The sequence below is a fragment of the Salvelinus fontinalis genome, unplaced genomic scaffold (assembly GCF_029448725.1).
Source record: "Salvelinus fontinalis isolate EN_2023a unplaced genomic scaffold, ASM2944872v1 scaffold_0383, whole genome shotgun sequence".
Lineage (NCBI taxonomy): Eukaryota > Metazoa > Chordata > Actinopteri > Salmoniformes > Salmonidae > Salvelinus > Salvelinus fontinalis.
This window is the reverse complement of record NW_026600592.1, coordinates 97,894-115,523: the sequence shown is the minus strand read 5'-3', so window position 1 is coordinate 115,523 and position 17,630 is coordinate 97,894. Positions and strand designations below refer to the sequence as shown.

Below are 17,630 nucleotides of genomic sequence, written 5' to 3'. Positions count from 1 at the left end.
GTGAGAATTACAACCTGTACTGTAGCTAAGTGAGAATTACAACCTGTACTGTAGCTAGGTGAGGGTTAGAGCCTGTACTGTAGCTAGGTGAGAATTATAACCTGTACTGTAACTAGGTGAGGGTTTGAGCCTGTACTGTAGCTAGGTGAGAATTAGAACCTGTACTGTAGCTAGGTGAGAATTACAACCTGTATTGTAGCTAGGTGAGAATTTCAACCTGTACTGTAGCTAGGTGATAATTACAACCTGTACTGTAGCTAGGTGAGGGTTAGAGCCTGTACTGTAGCTAGGTGAGGGTTAGAGCCTGTACTGTAGCTAGGTGAGAATTACAACCTGTACTGTAGCTAGGTGAGAATTATAACCTGTTCTGTAGCTAGGTGAGAATTAGAACCTGTACTGTAGCTAGGTGAGGGTTAGAACCTGTACTGTAGCTAGGTGAGAATTACAACCTGTACTGTAGCTAGGTGAGAATTACAACCTGTACTGTAGCTAGGTGAGAATTAGAACCTGTACTGTAGCTAGGTGAGAATTACAACCTGTACTGTAGCTAGGTGAGAATTAGAACCTGTACTGTAGCTAGGTGACGGTTAGAGCCTTTACTGTAACTAGGTGACGGTTAGAGCCTGTACTGTAGCTAGTTGAGAATTAGAACCTGTACTGTAGCTAGTTGAGAATTAGAACCTGTACTGGAGCTAGGTGAGAATTACAACCTGTACTGTAGCTAGGTGAGAATTATAACCTGTACTGTAGCTAGGTGAGAATTACAACCTGTACTGTAGCTAAGTGAAAATTACAACATGTACTGTAGCTAGGTGAGGGTTAGAGCCTGTACTGTAGCTAGGTGAGAATTATAACCTGTACTGTAACTAGGTGAGGGTTTGAGCCTGTACTGTAGCTAGGTGAGAATTAGAACATGTACTGTAACTAGGTGAGAATTAGAACCTGTACTGTAGCTAGGTGAGAATTACAACCTGTATTGTAGCTAGGTGAGAATTTCAACCTGTACTGTAGCTAGGTGATAATTACAACCTGTACTGTAGCTAGGTGAGGGTTAGAGCCTGTACTGTAGCTAGGTGAGGGTTAGAGCCTGTACTGTAGCTAGGTGAGAATTACAACCTGTACTGTAGCTAGGTGAGAATTATAACCTGTTCTGTAGCTAGGTGAGAATTAGAACCTGTACTGTAGCTAGGTGAGGGTTAGAACCTGTACTGTAGCTAGGTGAGAATTACAACCTGTACTGTAGCTAGGTGAGAATTACAACCTGTACTGTAGCTAGGTGAGAATTAGAACCTGTACTGTAGCTAGGTGAGAATTACAACCTGTACTGTAGCTAGGTGAGAATTAGAACCTGTACTGTAGCTAGGTGACGGTTAGAGCCTTTACTGTAACTAGGTGACGGTTAGAGCCTGTACTGTAGCTAGTTGAGAATTAGAACCTGTACTGTAGCTAGGTGAGAATTAGAACCTGTACTGGAGCTAGGTGAGAATTACAACCTGTACTGTAGCTAGGTGAGAATTATAACCTGTACTGTAGCTAGGTGAGAATTACAACCTGTACTGTAGCTAAGTGAGAATTACAACATGTACTGTAGCTAGGTGAGGGTTAGAGCCTGTACTGTAGCTAGGTGAGAATTATAACCTGTACTGTAACTAGGTGAGGGTTTGAGCCTGTACTGTAGCTAGGTGAGAATTAGAACATGTACTGTAACTAGGTGAGAATTAGAACCTGTACTGTAGCTAGGTGAGAATTACAACCTGTATTGTAGCTAGGTGAGAATTTCAACCTGTACTGTAGCTAGGTGAGAATTACAACCTGTACTGTAGCTAGGTGAGGGTTAGAGCCTGTCTGTAGCTAGGTGAGGGTTAGAGCCTGTACTGTAGCTAGGTGAGGGTTAGAACCTGTACTGTAGCTAGGTGAGAATTAGAATCTGTACTGTAGCTAGGTGAGAATTAGAACCTGTACTGTAGCTAGGTGAGAATTACAACCTGTACTGTAGCTAGGTGAGGGTTAGAACCTGTACTGTAGCTAGGTGAGAATTAGAACCTGTACTGTAGCTAGGTGAGAATTACAACCTGTACTGTAGCTAGGTGAGGGTTAGAACCTGTACTGTAGCTAGGTGAGAATTACAACCTGTACTGTAGCTAGGTGAGAATTAGAACCTGTACTGTAGCTAGGTGAGAATTAGAACCTGTACTGTAGCTAGGTGAGAATTACAACCTGTACTGTAGCTAGGTGAGAATTACAACCTGTACTGTAGCTAGGTGAGAATTACAACCTGTACTGTAGCTAGGTGAGAATTACAACCTGTACTGTAGCTAGGTGAGGGTTAGAACCTGTACTGTAGCTAGGTGAGAATTAGAACCTGTACTGTAGCTAGGTGAGAATTACAACCTGTACTGTAGCTAGGTGAGGGTTAGAACCTGTACTGTAGCTAGGTGAGAATTACAACCTGTACTGTAACTAGGTGAGAATTACAACCTGTACTGTAGCTAGGTGAGGGTTAGAACCTGTACTGTAGCTAGGTGAGGGTTAGAGCCTGTACTGTCGCTAGGTGAGGGTTAGAGCCTGTACTGTAGCTAGGTGAGAATTACAACCTGTACTGTAACTAGGTGAGAATTAGAACCTGTACTGTAGCTAGGTGAGAATTACAACCTGTACTGTAGCTAGGTGAGAATTAGAACCTGTACTGTAGCTAGGTGAGAATTACAACCTGTACTGTAGCTAGGTGAGAATTAGAACCTGTACTGTAGCTAGGTGAGGGTTAGAGCCTGTACTGTAACTAGGTGAGGGTTAGAGCCTGTACTGTAACTAGGTGAGAATTAGAACCTGTACTGTAGCTAGGTGAGAATTAGAACCTGTACTGTAGCTAGGTGAGGGTTAGAGCCTGTACTGTAGCTAGGTGAGAATTACAACCTGTACTGTAGCTAGGTGAGAATTAGAACCTGTACTGTAGCTAGGTGAGGGTTAGAGCCTGTACTGTAGCTAGGTGAGAATTATAACCTGTACTGTAGCTAGGTGAGGGTTAGAGCCTGTACTGTAGCTAGGTGAGAATTAGAACTTGTACTGTAGCTAGGTGAGAATTACAATCTTTATTGTAGCTAGGTGAGAATTACAACCTGTACTGTAGCTAGCTGAGAATTACAATCTTTATTGTAGCTAGGTGAGAATTACAACCTGTACTGTAACTTTGTGAGAATTAGAACCTTTACTGTAACTAGGTGAGAATTACAACCTGTACTGTAACTAGGTGAGAATTAGAACCTGTACTGTAGCTAGGTGAGAATTATAACCTGTACTGTAGCTAGGTGAGAATTACAACCTGTACTGTAGCTAAGTGAGAATTACAACCTGTACTGTAGCTAGGTGAGAATTAGAACCTGTACTGTAGCTAGGTGACGGTTAGAGCCTGTACTGTAACTAGGTGACGGTTAGAGCCTGTACTGTAGCTAGTTGAGAATTAGAACCTGTACTGTAGCTAGGTGAGAATTAGAACCTGTACTGGAGCTAGGTGAGAATTACAACCTGTACTGTAGCTAGGTGAGAATTAGAACCTGTACTGTAGCTAGGTGAGGGTTAGAGCCTGTACTGCAGCTAGGTGAGGGTTAGAGCCTGTACTGTAGCTAGGTGAGAATTACAACCTGTACTGTAACTAGGTGAGATTTACAACCTGTACTGTAACTAGGTGAGAATTAGAACCTGTACTGTAGCTAGGTGAGAATTACAACCTGTACTGTAGCTAGGTGAGAATTACAACCTGTACTGTAGCTAGGTGAGGGTTAGAACCTGTACTGTAGCTAGGTGAGAATTAGAACCTGTACTGTAGCTAGGTGAGAATTACAACCTGTACTGTAGCTAGGTGAGGGTTAGAACCTGTACTGTAGCTAGGTGAGAATTACAACCTGTACTGTAGCTAGGTGAGAATTAGAACCTGTACTGTAGCTAGGTGAGAATTACAACCTGTACTGTAGCTAGGTGAGAATTAGAACCTGTACTGTAGCTAGAAGAGAATTAGAACCTGTACTGTAGCTAGGTGAGAATTACAACCTGTACTGTAGCTAGGTGAGAATTACAACCTGTACTGTAGCTAGGTGAGGGTTAGAACCTGTACTGTAGCTAGGTGAGAATTAGAACCTGTACTGTAGCTAGGTGAGAATTACAACCTGTACTGTAGCTAGGTGAGGGTTAGAACCTGTACTGTAGCTAGGTGAGAATTACAACCTGTACTGTAACTAGGTGAGAATTACAACCTGTACTGTAGCTAGGTGAGGGTTAGAACCTGTACTGTAGCTAGGTGAGGGTTAGAGCCTGTACTGTAGCTAGGTGAGGGTTAGAGCCTGTACTGTAGCTAGGTGAGAATTACAACCTGTACTGTAACTAGATGAGAATTAGAACCTGTACTGTAGCTAGGTGAGAATTACAACCTGTACTGTAGCTAGGTGAGAATTAGAACCTGTACTGTAGCTAGGTGAGAATTACAACCTGTACTGTAGCTAGGTGAGAATTAGAACCTGTACTGTAGCTAGGTGAGGGTTAGAGCCTGTACTGTAACTAGGTGAGGGTTAGAGCCTGTACTGTAACTAGGTGAGAATTAGAACCTGTACTGTAGCTAGGTGAGAATTAGAACCTGTACTGTAGCTAGGTGAGGGTTAGAGCCTGTACTGTAGCTAGGTGAGAATTAGAACCTGTACTGTAGCTAGGTGAGAATTAGAACCTGTACTGTAGCTAGGTGAGGGTTAGAACCTGTACTGTAGCTAGGTGAGGGTTAGAGCCTGTACTGTAGCTAGGTGAGGGTTAGAACCTGTACTGTAGCTAGGTGAGAATTACAACCTGTACTGTAACTAGGTGAGAATTACAACCTGTACTGTAGCTAGGTGAGGGTTAGAACCTGTACTGTAGCTAGGTGAGGGTTAGAGCCTGTACTGTAGCTAGGTGAGAATTACAATCTTTATTGTAGCTAGGTGAGAATTACAACCTGTACTGTAGCTAGGTGAGAATTACAACCTGTACTGTAGCTAGGTGAGAATTACAATCTTTATTGTAGCTAGGTGAGAATTACAACCTGTACTGTAGCTAGGTGAGAATTACAATCTTTATTGTAGCTAGGTGAGAATTACAACCTGTACTGTAACTAGGTGAGAATTAGAACCTGTACTGTAACTAGGTGAGAATTACAACCTGTACTGTAACTAGGTGAGAATTAGAACCTGTACTGTAGCTAGGTGAGAATTATAACCTGTACTGTAGCTAGGTGAGAATTACAACCTGTACTGTAGCTAAGTGAGAATTACAACCTGTACTGTAGCTAGGTGAGGGTTAGAGCCTGTACTGTAGCTAGGTGAGAATTATAACCTGTACTGTAACTAGGTGAGGGTTTGAGCCTGTACTGTAGCTAGGTGAGAATTAGAACATGTACTGTAACTAGGTGAGAATTAGAACCTGTACTGTAGCTAGGTGAGAATTACAACCTGTATTGTAGCTAGGTGAGAATTTCAACCTGTACTGTAGCTAGGTGAGAATTACAACCTGTACTGTAGCTAGGTGAGGGTTAGAGCCTGTACTGTAGCTAGGTGAGGGTTAGAGCCTGTACTGTAGCTAGGTGAGAATTACAACCTGTACTGTAGCTAGGTGAGAATTATAACCTGTTCTGTAGCTAGGTGAGAATTAGAACCTGTACTGTAGCTAGGTGAGGGTTAGAACCTGTACTGTAGCTAGGTGAGAATTAGAACCTGTACTGTAGCTAGGTGAGAATTAGAACCTGTACTGTAGCTAGGTGAGAATTAGAACCTGTACTGTAGCTAGGTGAGAATTAGAGCCTGTACTGTAGCTAGGTGAGGGTTAGAGCCTGTACTGTAGCTAGTTGAGAATTACAACCTGTACTGTAACTAGGTGAGATTTACAGCCTGTACTGTAACTAGGTGAGAATTAGAACCTGTACTGTAGCTAGGTGAGAATTACAACCTGTACTGTAGCTAGGTGAGAATTACAACCTGTACTGTAGCTAGGTGAGGTTTAGAACCTGTACTGTAGCTAGGTGAGAATTAGAACCTGTACTGTAGCTAGGTGAGAATTACAACCTGTACTGTAGCTAGGTGAGGGTTACAACCTGTACTGTAGCTAGGTGAGAATTACAACCTGTACTGTAGCTAGGTGAGAATTAGAACCTGTACTGTAGCTAGGTGAGAATTACAACCTGTACTGTAGCTAGGTGAGAATTAGAACCTGTACTGTAGCTAGGTGAGAATTAGAACATGTACTGTAGCTAGGTCAGAATTACAACCTGTACTGTAGCTAGGTGAGAATTACAACCTGTACTGTAGCTAGGTGAGGGTTAGAACCTGTACTGTAGCTAGGTGAGAATTAGAACCTGTACTGTAGCTAGGTGAGAATTACAACCTGTACTGTAGCTAGGTGAGGGTTAGAACCTGTACTGTAGCTAGGTGAGAATTACAACCTGTACTGTAACTAGGTGAGAATTACAACCTGTACTGTAGCTAGGTGAGGGTTAGAACCTGTACTGTAGCTAGGTGAGGGTTAGAGCCTGTACTGTAGCTAGGTGAGGGTTAGAGCCTGTACTGTAGCTAGGTGAGAATTACAACCTGTACTGTAACTAGGTGAGAATTAGAACCTGTACTGTAGCTAGGTGAGAATTACAACCTGTACTGTAGCTAGGTGAGAATTAGAACCTGTACTGTAGCTAGGTGAGAATTACAACCTGTACTGTAGCTAGGTGAGAATTAGAACCTGTACTGTAGCTAGGTGAGGGTTAGAGCATGTACTGTAGCTAGGTGAGAATTAGAACCTGTACTGTAGCTAGGTGAGAATTAGAACCTGTACTGTAGCTAGGTGAGGGTTAGAGCCTGTACTGTAGCTAGGTGAGAATTATAACCTGTACTGTAGCTAGGTGAGGGTTAGAGCCTGTACTGTAGCTAGGTGAGAATTAGAACCTTTACTGTAACTAGGTGAGAATTACAACCTGTACTGTAACTAGGTGAGAATTAGAACCTGTACTGTAGCTAGGTGAGAATTATAACCTGTACTGTAGCTAGGTGAGAATTACAACCTGTACTGTAGCTAAGTGAGAATTACAACCTGTACTGTAGCTAGGTGAGGGTTAGAGCCTGTACTGTAGCTAGGTGAGAATTATAACCTGTACTGTAACTAGGTGAGGGTTTGAGCCTGTACTGTAGCTAGGTGAGAATTAGAACCTGTACTGTAGCTAGGTGAGAATTACAACCTGTATTGTAGCTAGGTGAGAATTTCAACCTGTACTGTAGCTAGGTGAGAATTACAACCTGTACTGTAGCTAGGTGAGGGTTAGAGCCTGTACTGTAGCTAGGTGAGGGTTAGAGCCTGTACTGTAGCTAGGTGAGAATTACAACCTGTACTGTAGCTAGGTGAGAATTATAACCTGTTCTGTAGCTAGGTGAGAATTAGAACCTGTACTGTAGCTAGGTGAGGGTTAGAACCTGTACTGTAGCTAGGTGAGAATTAGAACCTGTACTGTAGCTAGGTGAGAATTAGAACCTGTACTGTAGCTAGGTGAGAATTAGAACCTGTACTGTAGCTAGGTGAGAATTAGAACCTGTACTGTAGCTAGGTGAGAATTAGAACCTGTACTGTAGCTAGGTGAGGGTTAGAGCCTGTACTGTAGCTAGGTGAGAATTATAACCTGTACTGTAGCTAGGTGAGGGTTAGAGCCTGTACTGTAGCTAGGTGAGAATTACAATCTTTATTGTAGCTAGGTGAGAATTACAACCTGTACTGTAGCTAGCTGAGAATTACAACCTGTACTGTAGCTAGGTGAGGGTTAGAACCTGTACTGTAGCTAGGTGAGGGTTAGAGCCTGTACTGTAGCTAGGTGAGAATTACAACCTGTACTGTAGCTAGGTGAGGGTTAGAACCTGTACTGTAGCTAGGTGAGAATTACAACCTGTACTGTAACTAGGTGAGAATTACAACCTGTACTGTAGCTAGGTGAGGGTTAGAACCTGTACTGTAGCTAGGTGAGGGTTAGAGCCTGTACTGTCGCTAGGTGAGGGTTAGAGCCTGTACTGTAGCTAGGTGAGAATTACAACCTGTACTGTAACTAGGTGAGAATTAGAACCTGTACTGTAGCTAGGTGAGAATTACAACCTGTACTGTAGCTAGGTGAGAATTAGAACCTGTACTGTAGCTAGGTGAGAATTACAACCTGTACTGTAGCTAGGTGAGAATTAGAACCTGTACTGTAGCTAGGTGAGGGTTAGAGCCTGTACTGTAACTAGGTGAGGGTTAGAGCCTGTACTGTAACTAGGTGAGAATTAGAACCTGTACTGTAGCTAGGTGAGAATTAGAACCTGTACTGTAGCTAGGTGAGGGTTAGAGCCTGTACTGTAGCTAGGTGAGAATTACAACCTGTACTGTAGCTAGGTGAGAATTAGAACCTGTACTGTAGCTAGGTGAGGGTTAGAGCCTGTACTGTAGCTAGGTGAGAATTATAACCTGTACTGTAGCTAGGTGAGGGTTAGAGCCTGTACTGTAGCTAGGTGAGAATTAGAACTTGTACTGTAGCTAGGTGAGAATTACAATCTTTATTGTAGCTAGGTGAGAATTACAACCTGTACTGTAGCTAGCTGAGAATTACAATCTTTATTGTAGCTAGGTGAGAATTACAACCTGTACTGTAACTTTGTGAGAATTAGAACCTTTACTGTAACTAGGTGAGAATTACAACCTGTACTGTAACTAGGTGAGAATTAGAACCTGTACTGTAGCTAGGTGAGAATTATAACCTGTACTGTAGCTAGGTGAGAATTACAACCTGTACTGTAGCTAAGTGAGAATTACAACCTGTACTGTAGCTAGGTGAGAATTAGAACCTGTACTGTAGCTAGGTGACGGTTAGAGCCTGTACTGTAACTAGGTGACGGTTAGAGCCTGTACTGTAGCTAGTTGAGAATTAGAACCTGTACTGTAGCTAGGTGAGAATTAGAACCTGTACTGGAGCTAGGTGAGAATTACAACCTGTACTGTAGCTAGGTGAGAATTAGAACCTGTACTGTAGCTAGGTGAGGGTTAGAGCCTGTACTGCAGCTAGGTGAGGGTTAGAGCCTGTACTGTAGCTAGGTGAGAATTACAACCTGTACTGTAACTAGGTGAGATTTACAACCTGTACTGTAACTAGGTGAGAATTAGAACCTGTACTGTAGCTAGGTGAGAATTACAACCTGTACTGTAGCTAGGTGAGAATTACAACCTGTACTGTAGCTAGGTGAGGGTTAGAACCTGTACTGTAGCTAGGTGAGAATTAGAACCTGTACTGTAGCTAGGTGAGAATTACAACCTGTACTGTAGCTAGGTGAGGGTTAGAACCTGTACTGTAGCTAGGTGAGAATTACAACCTGTACTGTAGCTAGGTGAGAATTAGAACCTGTACTGTAGCTAGGTGAGAATTACAACCTGTACTGTAGCTAGGTGAGAATTAGAACCTGTACTGTAGCTAGAAGAGAATTAGAACCTGTACTGTAGCTAGGTGAGAATTACAACCTGTACTGTAGCTAGGTGAGAATTACAACCTGTACTGTAGCTAGGTGAGGGTTAGAACCTGTACTGTAGCTAGGTGAGAATTAGAACCTGTACTGTAGCTAGGTGAGAATTACAACCTGTACTGTAGCTAGGTGAGGGTTAGAACCTGTACTGTAGCTAGGTGAGAATTACAACCTGTACTGTAACTAGGTGAGAATTACAACCTGTACTGTAGCTAGGTGAGGGTTAGAACCTGTACTGTAGCTAGGTGAGGGTTAGAGCCTGTACTGTAGCTAGGTGAGGGTTAGAGCCTGTACTGTAGCTAGGTGAGAATTACAACCTGTACTGTAACTAGATGAGAATTAGAACCTGTACTGTAGCTAGGTGAGAATTACAACCTGTACTGTAGCTAGGTGAGAATTAGAACCTGTACTGTAGCTAGGTGAGAATTACAACCTGTACTGTAGCTAGGTGAGAATTAGAACCTGTACTGTAGCTAGGTGAGGGTTAGAGCCTGTACTGTAACTAGGTGAGGGTTAGAGCCTGTACTGTAACTAGGTGAGAATTAGAACCTGTACTGTAGCTAGGTGAGAATTAGAACCTGTACTGTAGCTAGGTGAGGGTTAGAGCCTGTACTGTAGCTAGGTGAGAATTAGAACCTGTACTGTAGCTAGGTGAGAATTAGAACCTGTACTGTAGCTAGGTGAGGGTTAGAACCTGTACTGTAGCTAGGTGAGGGTTAGAGCCTGTACTGTAGCTAGGTGAGGGTTAGAACCTGTACTGTAGCTAGGTGAGAATTACAACCTGTACTGTAACTAGGTGAGAATTACAACCTGTACTGTAGCTAGGTGAGGGTTAGAACCTGTACTGTAGCTAGGTGAGGGTTAGAGCCTGTACTGTAGCTAGGTGAGAATTACAATCTTTATTGTAGCTAGGTGAGAATTACAACCTGTACTGTAGCTAGGTGAGAATTACAACCTGTACTGTAGCTAGGTGAGAATTACAATCTTTATTGTAGCTAGGTGAGAATTACAACCTGTACTGTAGCTAGCTGAGAATTACAATCTTTATTGTAGCTAGGTGAGAATTACAACCTGTACTGTAACTAGGTGAGAATTAGAACCTTTACTGTAACTAGGTGAGAATTACAACCTGTACTGTAACTAGGTGAGAATTGGAACCTGTACTGTAGCTAGGTGAGAATTATAACCTGTACTGTAGCTAGGTGAGAATTACAACCTGTACTGTAGCTAAGTGAGAATTACAACCTGTACTGTAGCTAGGTGAGGGTTAGAGCCTGTACTGTAGCTAGGTGAGAATTATAACCTGTACTGTAACTAGGTGAGGGTTTGAGCCTGTACTGTAGCTAGGTGAGAATTAGAACATGTACTGTAACTAGGTGAGAATTAGAACCTGTACTGTAGCTAGGTGAGAATTACAACCTGTATTGTAGCTAGGTGAGAATTTCAACCTGTACTGTAGCTAGGTGAGAATTACAACCTGTACTGTAGCTAGGTGAGGGTTAGAGCCTGTACTGTAGCTAGGTGAGGGTTAGAGCCTGTACTGTAGCTAGGTGAGAATTACAACCTGTACTGTAGCTAGGTGAGAATTATAACCTGTTCTGTAGCTAGGTGAGAATTAGAACCTGTACTGTAGCTAGGTGAGGGTTAGAACCTGTACTGTAGCTAGGTGAGAATTAGAACCTGTACTGTAGCTAGGTGAGAATTAGAACCTGTACTGTAGCTAGGTGAGAATTAGAACCTGTACTGTAGCTAGGTGAGAATTAGAGCCTGTACTGTAGCTAGGTGAGGGTTAGAGCCTGTACTGTAGCTAGTTGAGAATTACAACCTGTACTGTAACTAGGTGAGATTTACAGCCTGTACTGTAACTAGGTGAGAATTAGAACCTGTACTGTAGCTAGGTGAGAATTACAACCTGTACTGTAGCTAGGTGAGAATTACAACCTGTACTGTAGCTAGGTGAGGTTTAGAACCTGTACTGTAGCTAGGTGAGAATTAGAACCTGTACTGTAGCTAGGTGAGAATTACAACCTGTACTGTAGCTAGGTGAGGGTTACAACCTGTACTGTAGCTAGGTGAGAATTACAACCTGTACTGTAGCTAGGTGAGAATTAGAACCTGTACTGTAGCTAGGTGAGAATTACAACCTGTACTGTAGCTAGGTGAGAATTAGAACCTGTACTGTAGCTAGGTGAGAATTAGAACCTGTACTGTAGCTAGGTCAGAATTACAACCTGTACTGTAGCTAGGTGAGAATTACAACCTGTACTGTAGCTAGGTGAGGGTTAGAACCTGTACTGTAGCTAGGTGAGAATTAGAACCTGTACTGTAGCTAGGTGAGAATTACAACCTGTACTGTAGCTAGGTGAGGGTTAGAACCTGTACTGTAGCTAGGTGAGAATTACAACCTGTACTGTAACTAGGTGAGAATTACAACCTGTACTGTAGCTAGGTGAGGGTTAGAACCTGTACTGTAGCTAGGTGAGGGTTAGAGCCTGTACTGTAGCTAGGTGAGGGTTAGAGCCTGTACTGTAGCTAGGTGAGAATTACAACCTGTACTGTAACTAGGTGAGAATTAGAACCTGTACTGTAGCTAGGTGAGAATTACAACCTGTACTGTAGCTAGGTGAGAATTAGAACCTGTACTGTAGCTAGGTGAGAATTACAACCTGTACTGTAGCTAGGTGAGAATTAGAACCTGTACTGTAGCTAGGTGAGGGTTAGAGCATGTACTGTAGCTAGGTGAGAATTAGAACCTGTACTGTAGCTAGGTGAGAATTAGAACCTGTACTGTAGCTAGGTGAGGGTTAGAGCCTGTACTGTAGCTAGGTGAGAATTATAACCTGTACTGTAGCTAGGTGAGGGTTAGAGCCTGTACTGTAGCTAGGTGAGAATTAGAACCTTTACTGTAACTAGGTGAGAATTACAACCTGTACTGTAACTAGGTGAGAATTAGAACCTGTACTGTAGCTAGGTGAGAATTATAACCTGTACTGTAGCTAGGTGAGAATTACAACCTGTACTGTAGCTAAGTGAGAATTACAACCTGTACTGTAGCTAGGTGAGGGTTAGAGCCTGTACTGTAGCTAGGTGAGAATTATAACCTGTACTGTAACTAGGTGAGGGTTTGAGCCTGTACTGTAGCTAGGTGAGAATTAGAACCTGTACTGTAGCTAGGTGAGAATTACAACCTGTATTGTAGCTAGGTGAGAATTTCAACCTGTACTGTAGCTAGGTGAGAATTACAACCTGTACTGTAGCTAGGTGAGGGTTAGAGCCTGTACTGTAGCTAGGTGAGGGTTAGAGCCTGTACTGTAGCTAGGTGAGAATTACAACCTGTACTGTAGCTAGGTGAGAATTATAACCTGTTCTGTAGCTAGATGAGAATTAGAACCTGTACTGTAGCTAGGTGAGGGTTAGAACCTGTACTGTAGCTAGGTGAGAATTAGAACCTGTACTGTAGCTAGGTGAGAATTAGAACCTGTACTGTAGCTAGGTGAGAATTAGAACCTGTACTGTAGCTAGGTGAGAATTAGAACCTGTACTGTAGCTAGGTGAGAATTAGAACCTGTACTGTAGCTAGGTGAGGGTTAGAGCCTGTACTGTAGCTAGGTGAGAATTATAACCTGTACTGTAGCTAGGTGAGGGTTAGAGCCTGTACTGTAGCTAGGTGAGAATTACAATCTTTATTGTAGCTAGGTGAGAATTACAACCTGTACTGTAGCTAGCTGAGAATTACAATCTTTATTGTAGCTAGGTGAGAATTACAACCTGTACTGTAACTTTGTGAGAATTAGAACCTTTACTGTAACTAGGTGAGAATTACAACCTGTACTGTAACTAGGTGAGAATTAGAACCTGTACTGTAGCTAGGTGAGAATTATAACCTGTACTGTAGCTAGGTGAGAATTACAACCTGTACTGTAGCTAAGTGAGAATTACAACCTGTACTGTAGCTAGGTGAGGGTTAGAGCCTGTACTGTAGCTAGGTGAGAATTATAACCTGTACTGTAACTAGGTGAGGGTTTGAGCCTGTACTGTAGCTAGGTGAGAATTAGAACCTGTACTGTAGCTAGGTGAGAATTACAACCTGTATTGTAGCTAGGTGAGAATTTCAACCTGTACTGTAGCTAGGTGAGAATTACAACCTGTACTGTAGCTAGGTGAGGGTTAGAGCCTGTACTGTAGCTAGGTGAGGGTTAGAGCCTGTACTGTAGCTAGGTGAGAATTACAACCTGTACTGTAGCTAGGTGAGAATTATAACCTGTTCTGTAGCTAGGTGAGAATTAGAACCTGTACTGTAGCTAGGTGAGGGTTAGAACCTGTACTGTAGCTAGGTGAGAATTAGAACCTGTACTGTAGCTAGGTGAGAATTAGAACCTGTACTGTAGCTAGGTGTGAATTAGAACCTGTACTGTAGCTAGGTGAGAATTAGAACCTGTACTGTAGCTAGGTGAGGGTTAGAGCCTGTACTGTAGCTAGGTGAGGGTTAGAACTTGTACTGTAGCTAGGTGAGAATTACAACCTGTACTGTAGCTAAGTGAGAATTAGAACATGTACTGTAACTAGGTGAGAATTAGAACCTGTACTGTAGCTAGGTGAGAATAAGAACCTGTACTGTAGCTAGGTGAGAATTAGAACCTGTAATGTAGCTAGGTGAGAATTACAACCTGTACTGTAGCTAGGCCTCTGTACCAAGTGTGAATGATCCTATAGCTGGGGCCAGGAGTTTTTCCCGGTCAGGTCATGACCAGACCTATTACACATCAAAGCCAGGGTCTCACAGAATGTGGAGGTATTTTAATATGTCTTGTTCTCTCTTCCTCCTTCTCTTTCAGATCAGTTCTGCACTAAGGGTTATGCTAGAGTCAGAGGGACCATCTGTGAAGGTAATTACACCCGGAGATGGACTCCGACAAGACTCATCATTCACTTAGCAAATACACATATTCCCTCAACTCCAGTGTTTGATTTCAAAAACTGGTGATATTGCAGTTTGTTGCATTGATTGTTTTCGTTGGCATGTATCAAATGAAGCTTTATTTACACAGCACATTTCAGACATGGAATGCAACACAATGTTCTTCACAAGACAAAACAAATAAAAAACGATGAAAATAAAAACTGAAATATTTACTACACAACAAACATAAGAGGATAAAAAACTAAAGAATAACAATAAAAACTTAACAACTAAAAAGCACCCTAAGGAATAGCAAAGCTAATGTGTGTATTAAAAAGATGTCCACAGTTTCGGCTCCCCTCAGGTTCTCTGGCAGGCTAATCCAGAGGCTGGGGGCATAGTAACTAAAGGCTGCCTCTCCATGCCTCTTGGTCCTAGGCTTTGGGATAGTTGAAAGGCCAGTGCCAAAGGACCTGAGGGACCTACTGGGCACATAACTTAAAAGCATGTCTGACATGTATTGGGGTGCACAATCGTGGATTAATTTATAAACAAATAGAAGAATCTTAAAATGTATTCTATTACTCACAGGCAGCCAGTGGAGATACATTAAAACTGGTGTAGTGTGTGCTCTCCGTCTGGTCTTGGTCAGTACCCGTGCTGCAGCATTCTGTATGTTTTGCAGTTGAACAATGGCTTTCTTGGGTAGACCAGACAGGAGAGCATTACAGTAGTCAAGCCTGCTTGTAAGAAAAGCATGGATGAGTCTCTGTATCAGCCTGAGAGAGAAACGTCAGCACCTTGGCAATGTTCCTCAGGTGGTAAAAAGCTATTTTGGTCACATTCCCAGTGTGTGATTCGAAAATGAGTTCAGAATCTAAAATAACACCTAGATTTTTTACCTGGTGTTTCTAATTGCCTTGTTGGAGAAAGTATATAGAGCTCAAAATAGTCATGAATGCAATGGCCTTGGAATCAGTCTCTTTGTCAACATGAATATTAAAATCACCCAATACAATGATTTTATCATAGTTCTCATGGACAATAAATAGTTCTGTTAGTTCACTTAGCGTTGTTTTATTCTGTTGTTGATGACAGGCTCTAGTATGTGTGTCTGTTGTGTTTCTAGTGTTGTGTTGTTGTTAATGGAGTCTAGGTTCTGTGTGTTCTCTCTCCACCTGTAGATGTTAATGAGTGTGAGGTGTTTCCGGGGGTGTGTATCAATGGGAAGTGTGTGAACACCGTGGGTTCCTTCATCTGCCAGTGTCCCCCTGGGATGACTGTCGACGCCACCGGACGGACATGTATAGGTGGGTGCTGTAGTCCACAAGCACTACGCTAATGGGTACTGTAGTCCATTACACTGTTGTGTACTCCACAAGAATTGTATTTTGCATTATGGTGTTTTGTTATCGTATGTTTCCCCCCTCCAGACCTGCGTACAGAGCAGTGTTATCTGAGCCACGAGGATGAGCGTTGCGGAGCCCCTATCCCGGGTCGTCACCGTGTGGACGCGTGCTGCTGCTCAGTGGGTGTGGCCTGGGGCCCGGAATGTGATGAGTGTCCGGAGAAAGGCTCTCAGGAGTACAGCCAGCTCTGTCCCAGGGGACCCGGCTTCGCTAACAGAGGAGACTTCATTAATGGACGGCCCTTCCTCAAAGGTATTCCTCATACGTTCCATTTCAAACCTAGTCCCTTCCCCTACCTCCTATACTTCTTCAGGTCCTTTCTCAATGGTAGATCCGGCCACGTTTCATTTTAAAACCTTGAGGCCTATCCTCAAAGGTACACATGACCCAATTCCGTTGCCATATCACTTACTCCTATCAATGAAAATCAAAGTTTATTTGTCACATGCGCCGAATACAACAGGTGTAGACCTTACAGTGAAATGCTTACTTACAGGCTCTAAACAATAATGCAAAAAAGGTATTAGGTGAACAATAGGTAAGTAAAGAAATAAAACAAGAGTAAAAAGACAGGCTATATACAGTAGCGGGGCTATAAAAGTAGCGAGGCTACATACAGACACCGGTTAGTCAGGCTGATTGAGGTAGTATGTACATGAATGTATAGTTAAAGTGACTATGCATATATGATGAACAGAGAGTAGCAGCAACGTAAAAAGAGGGGTTGGGGGGGGGGGGACATAATGCAAATAGTCCGGGTAGCCATTTGATTACCTGTTCAGGAGTCTTATGGCTTGAGGGTAAAAACTGTTGAGAAGCCTTTTTGTCCTAGACTTGGCACTCCGGTACCGCTTGCCATGTAGTAGAGAGAACAGGTAGTAGAGAGAACAGTCTATGACTGGGGTAGCTGGGGTCTTTGACAATTTTTAGGGCCTTCCTCTGACACCGCCTGGTGTAGAGGTCCTGGATGGCAGGCAGCTTAGCCCTGTCTGGATGGCAGGCAGCTTAGTGATGTACTGGGCCGTACGCACTACCCTTGCGGTCGGAGGCCGAGCAATTGCCGTACCACGCAGTGATGCAACCAGGCAGGATGCTCTCGATGTTGCAGCTGTAGAACCTTTTGAGGATCTCAGGACCCATGCCAAATCTTTTTAGTTTCCTGAGGGGGAATAGGCTTTGTTGTGCCCTCTTCACGACCACCTTGGTGTGTTTGGACCATTCTAGTTTGTTGGTGATGTGGACACCAAGGAACTTGAAGCTCTCAACATGCTCCACTACAGCCCCGTCAATGAGAATGGGAGCATTCTCGGTCCTCCTTGTCCTGTAGTCCACAATAATCTCTTAGTCTTGGTTACGTTGAGGGATAGGTTGTTATTCTGGCACCACCCGGCCAGGTCTCTGACCTCCTCCCTATAGGCTGTCTCGTCATTGTTGGTGATCAGGCCTACCACTGTTGTGTCGTCTGCAAACTTAATGATGGTGTTGGAGTCGTGCCTTGCCATGCAGTCGTGGGTGAACAGGGAGTACAGGAGGCGACTGAGCACGCACCCCTGGGGATCAGCGTGGCAGATGTGTTGCTACCTACCCTCACCACCTGGGGGCGGCCCGTCAGGAAGTCCAGGATCCAGTTGCAGAGGGAGGTGTTTAGTCCCAGGATCCTTAGCTTAATGATGAGCTTTGAGGGTACTATGGTGTCGAACGCTAAGCTGTAGTCAATTAATAGCCTTTTCACATAGGTGTTCCTTTTGTCCAGGTGGGAAAGGGCAGTGTGGAGTGCAATAGAGATTGCATCAT

General features: G+C 43.2%; 1 protein-coding gene across 1 annotated transcript in view; it reads left to right on the top strand.

Annotated features, from left to right (window-relative positions):
* The window catches only part of LOC129845847 (fibrillin-1-like), a gene marked incomplete at its 5' end in the record, with an annotated part of 175,540 nt that overhangs the window by 67,757 nt on the left and 90,153 nt on the right, over positions 1-17,630 (top strand). The window contains 3 exon segments of the mRNA XM_055913771.1: positions 14,363-14,413; positions 15,612-15,737; positions 15,861-16,088. Coding sequence (XP_055769746.1) covers positions 14,363-14,413; positions 15,612-15,737; positions 15,861-16,088 — 405 coding nt within the window.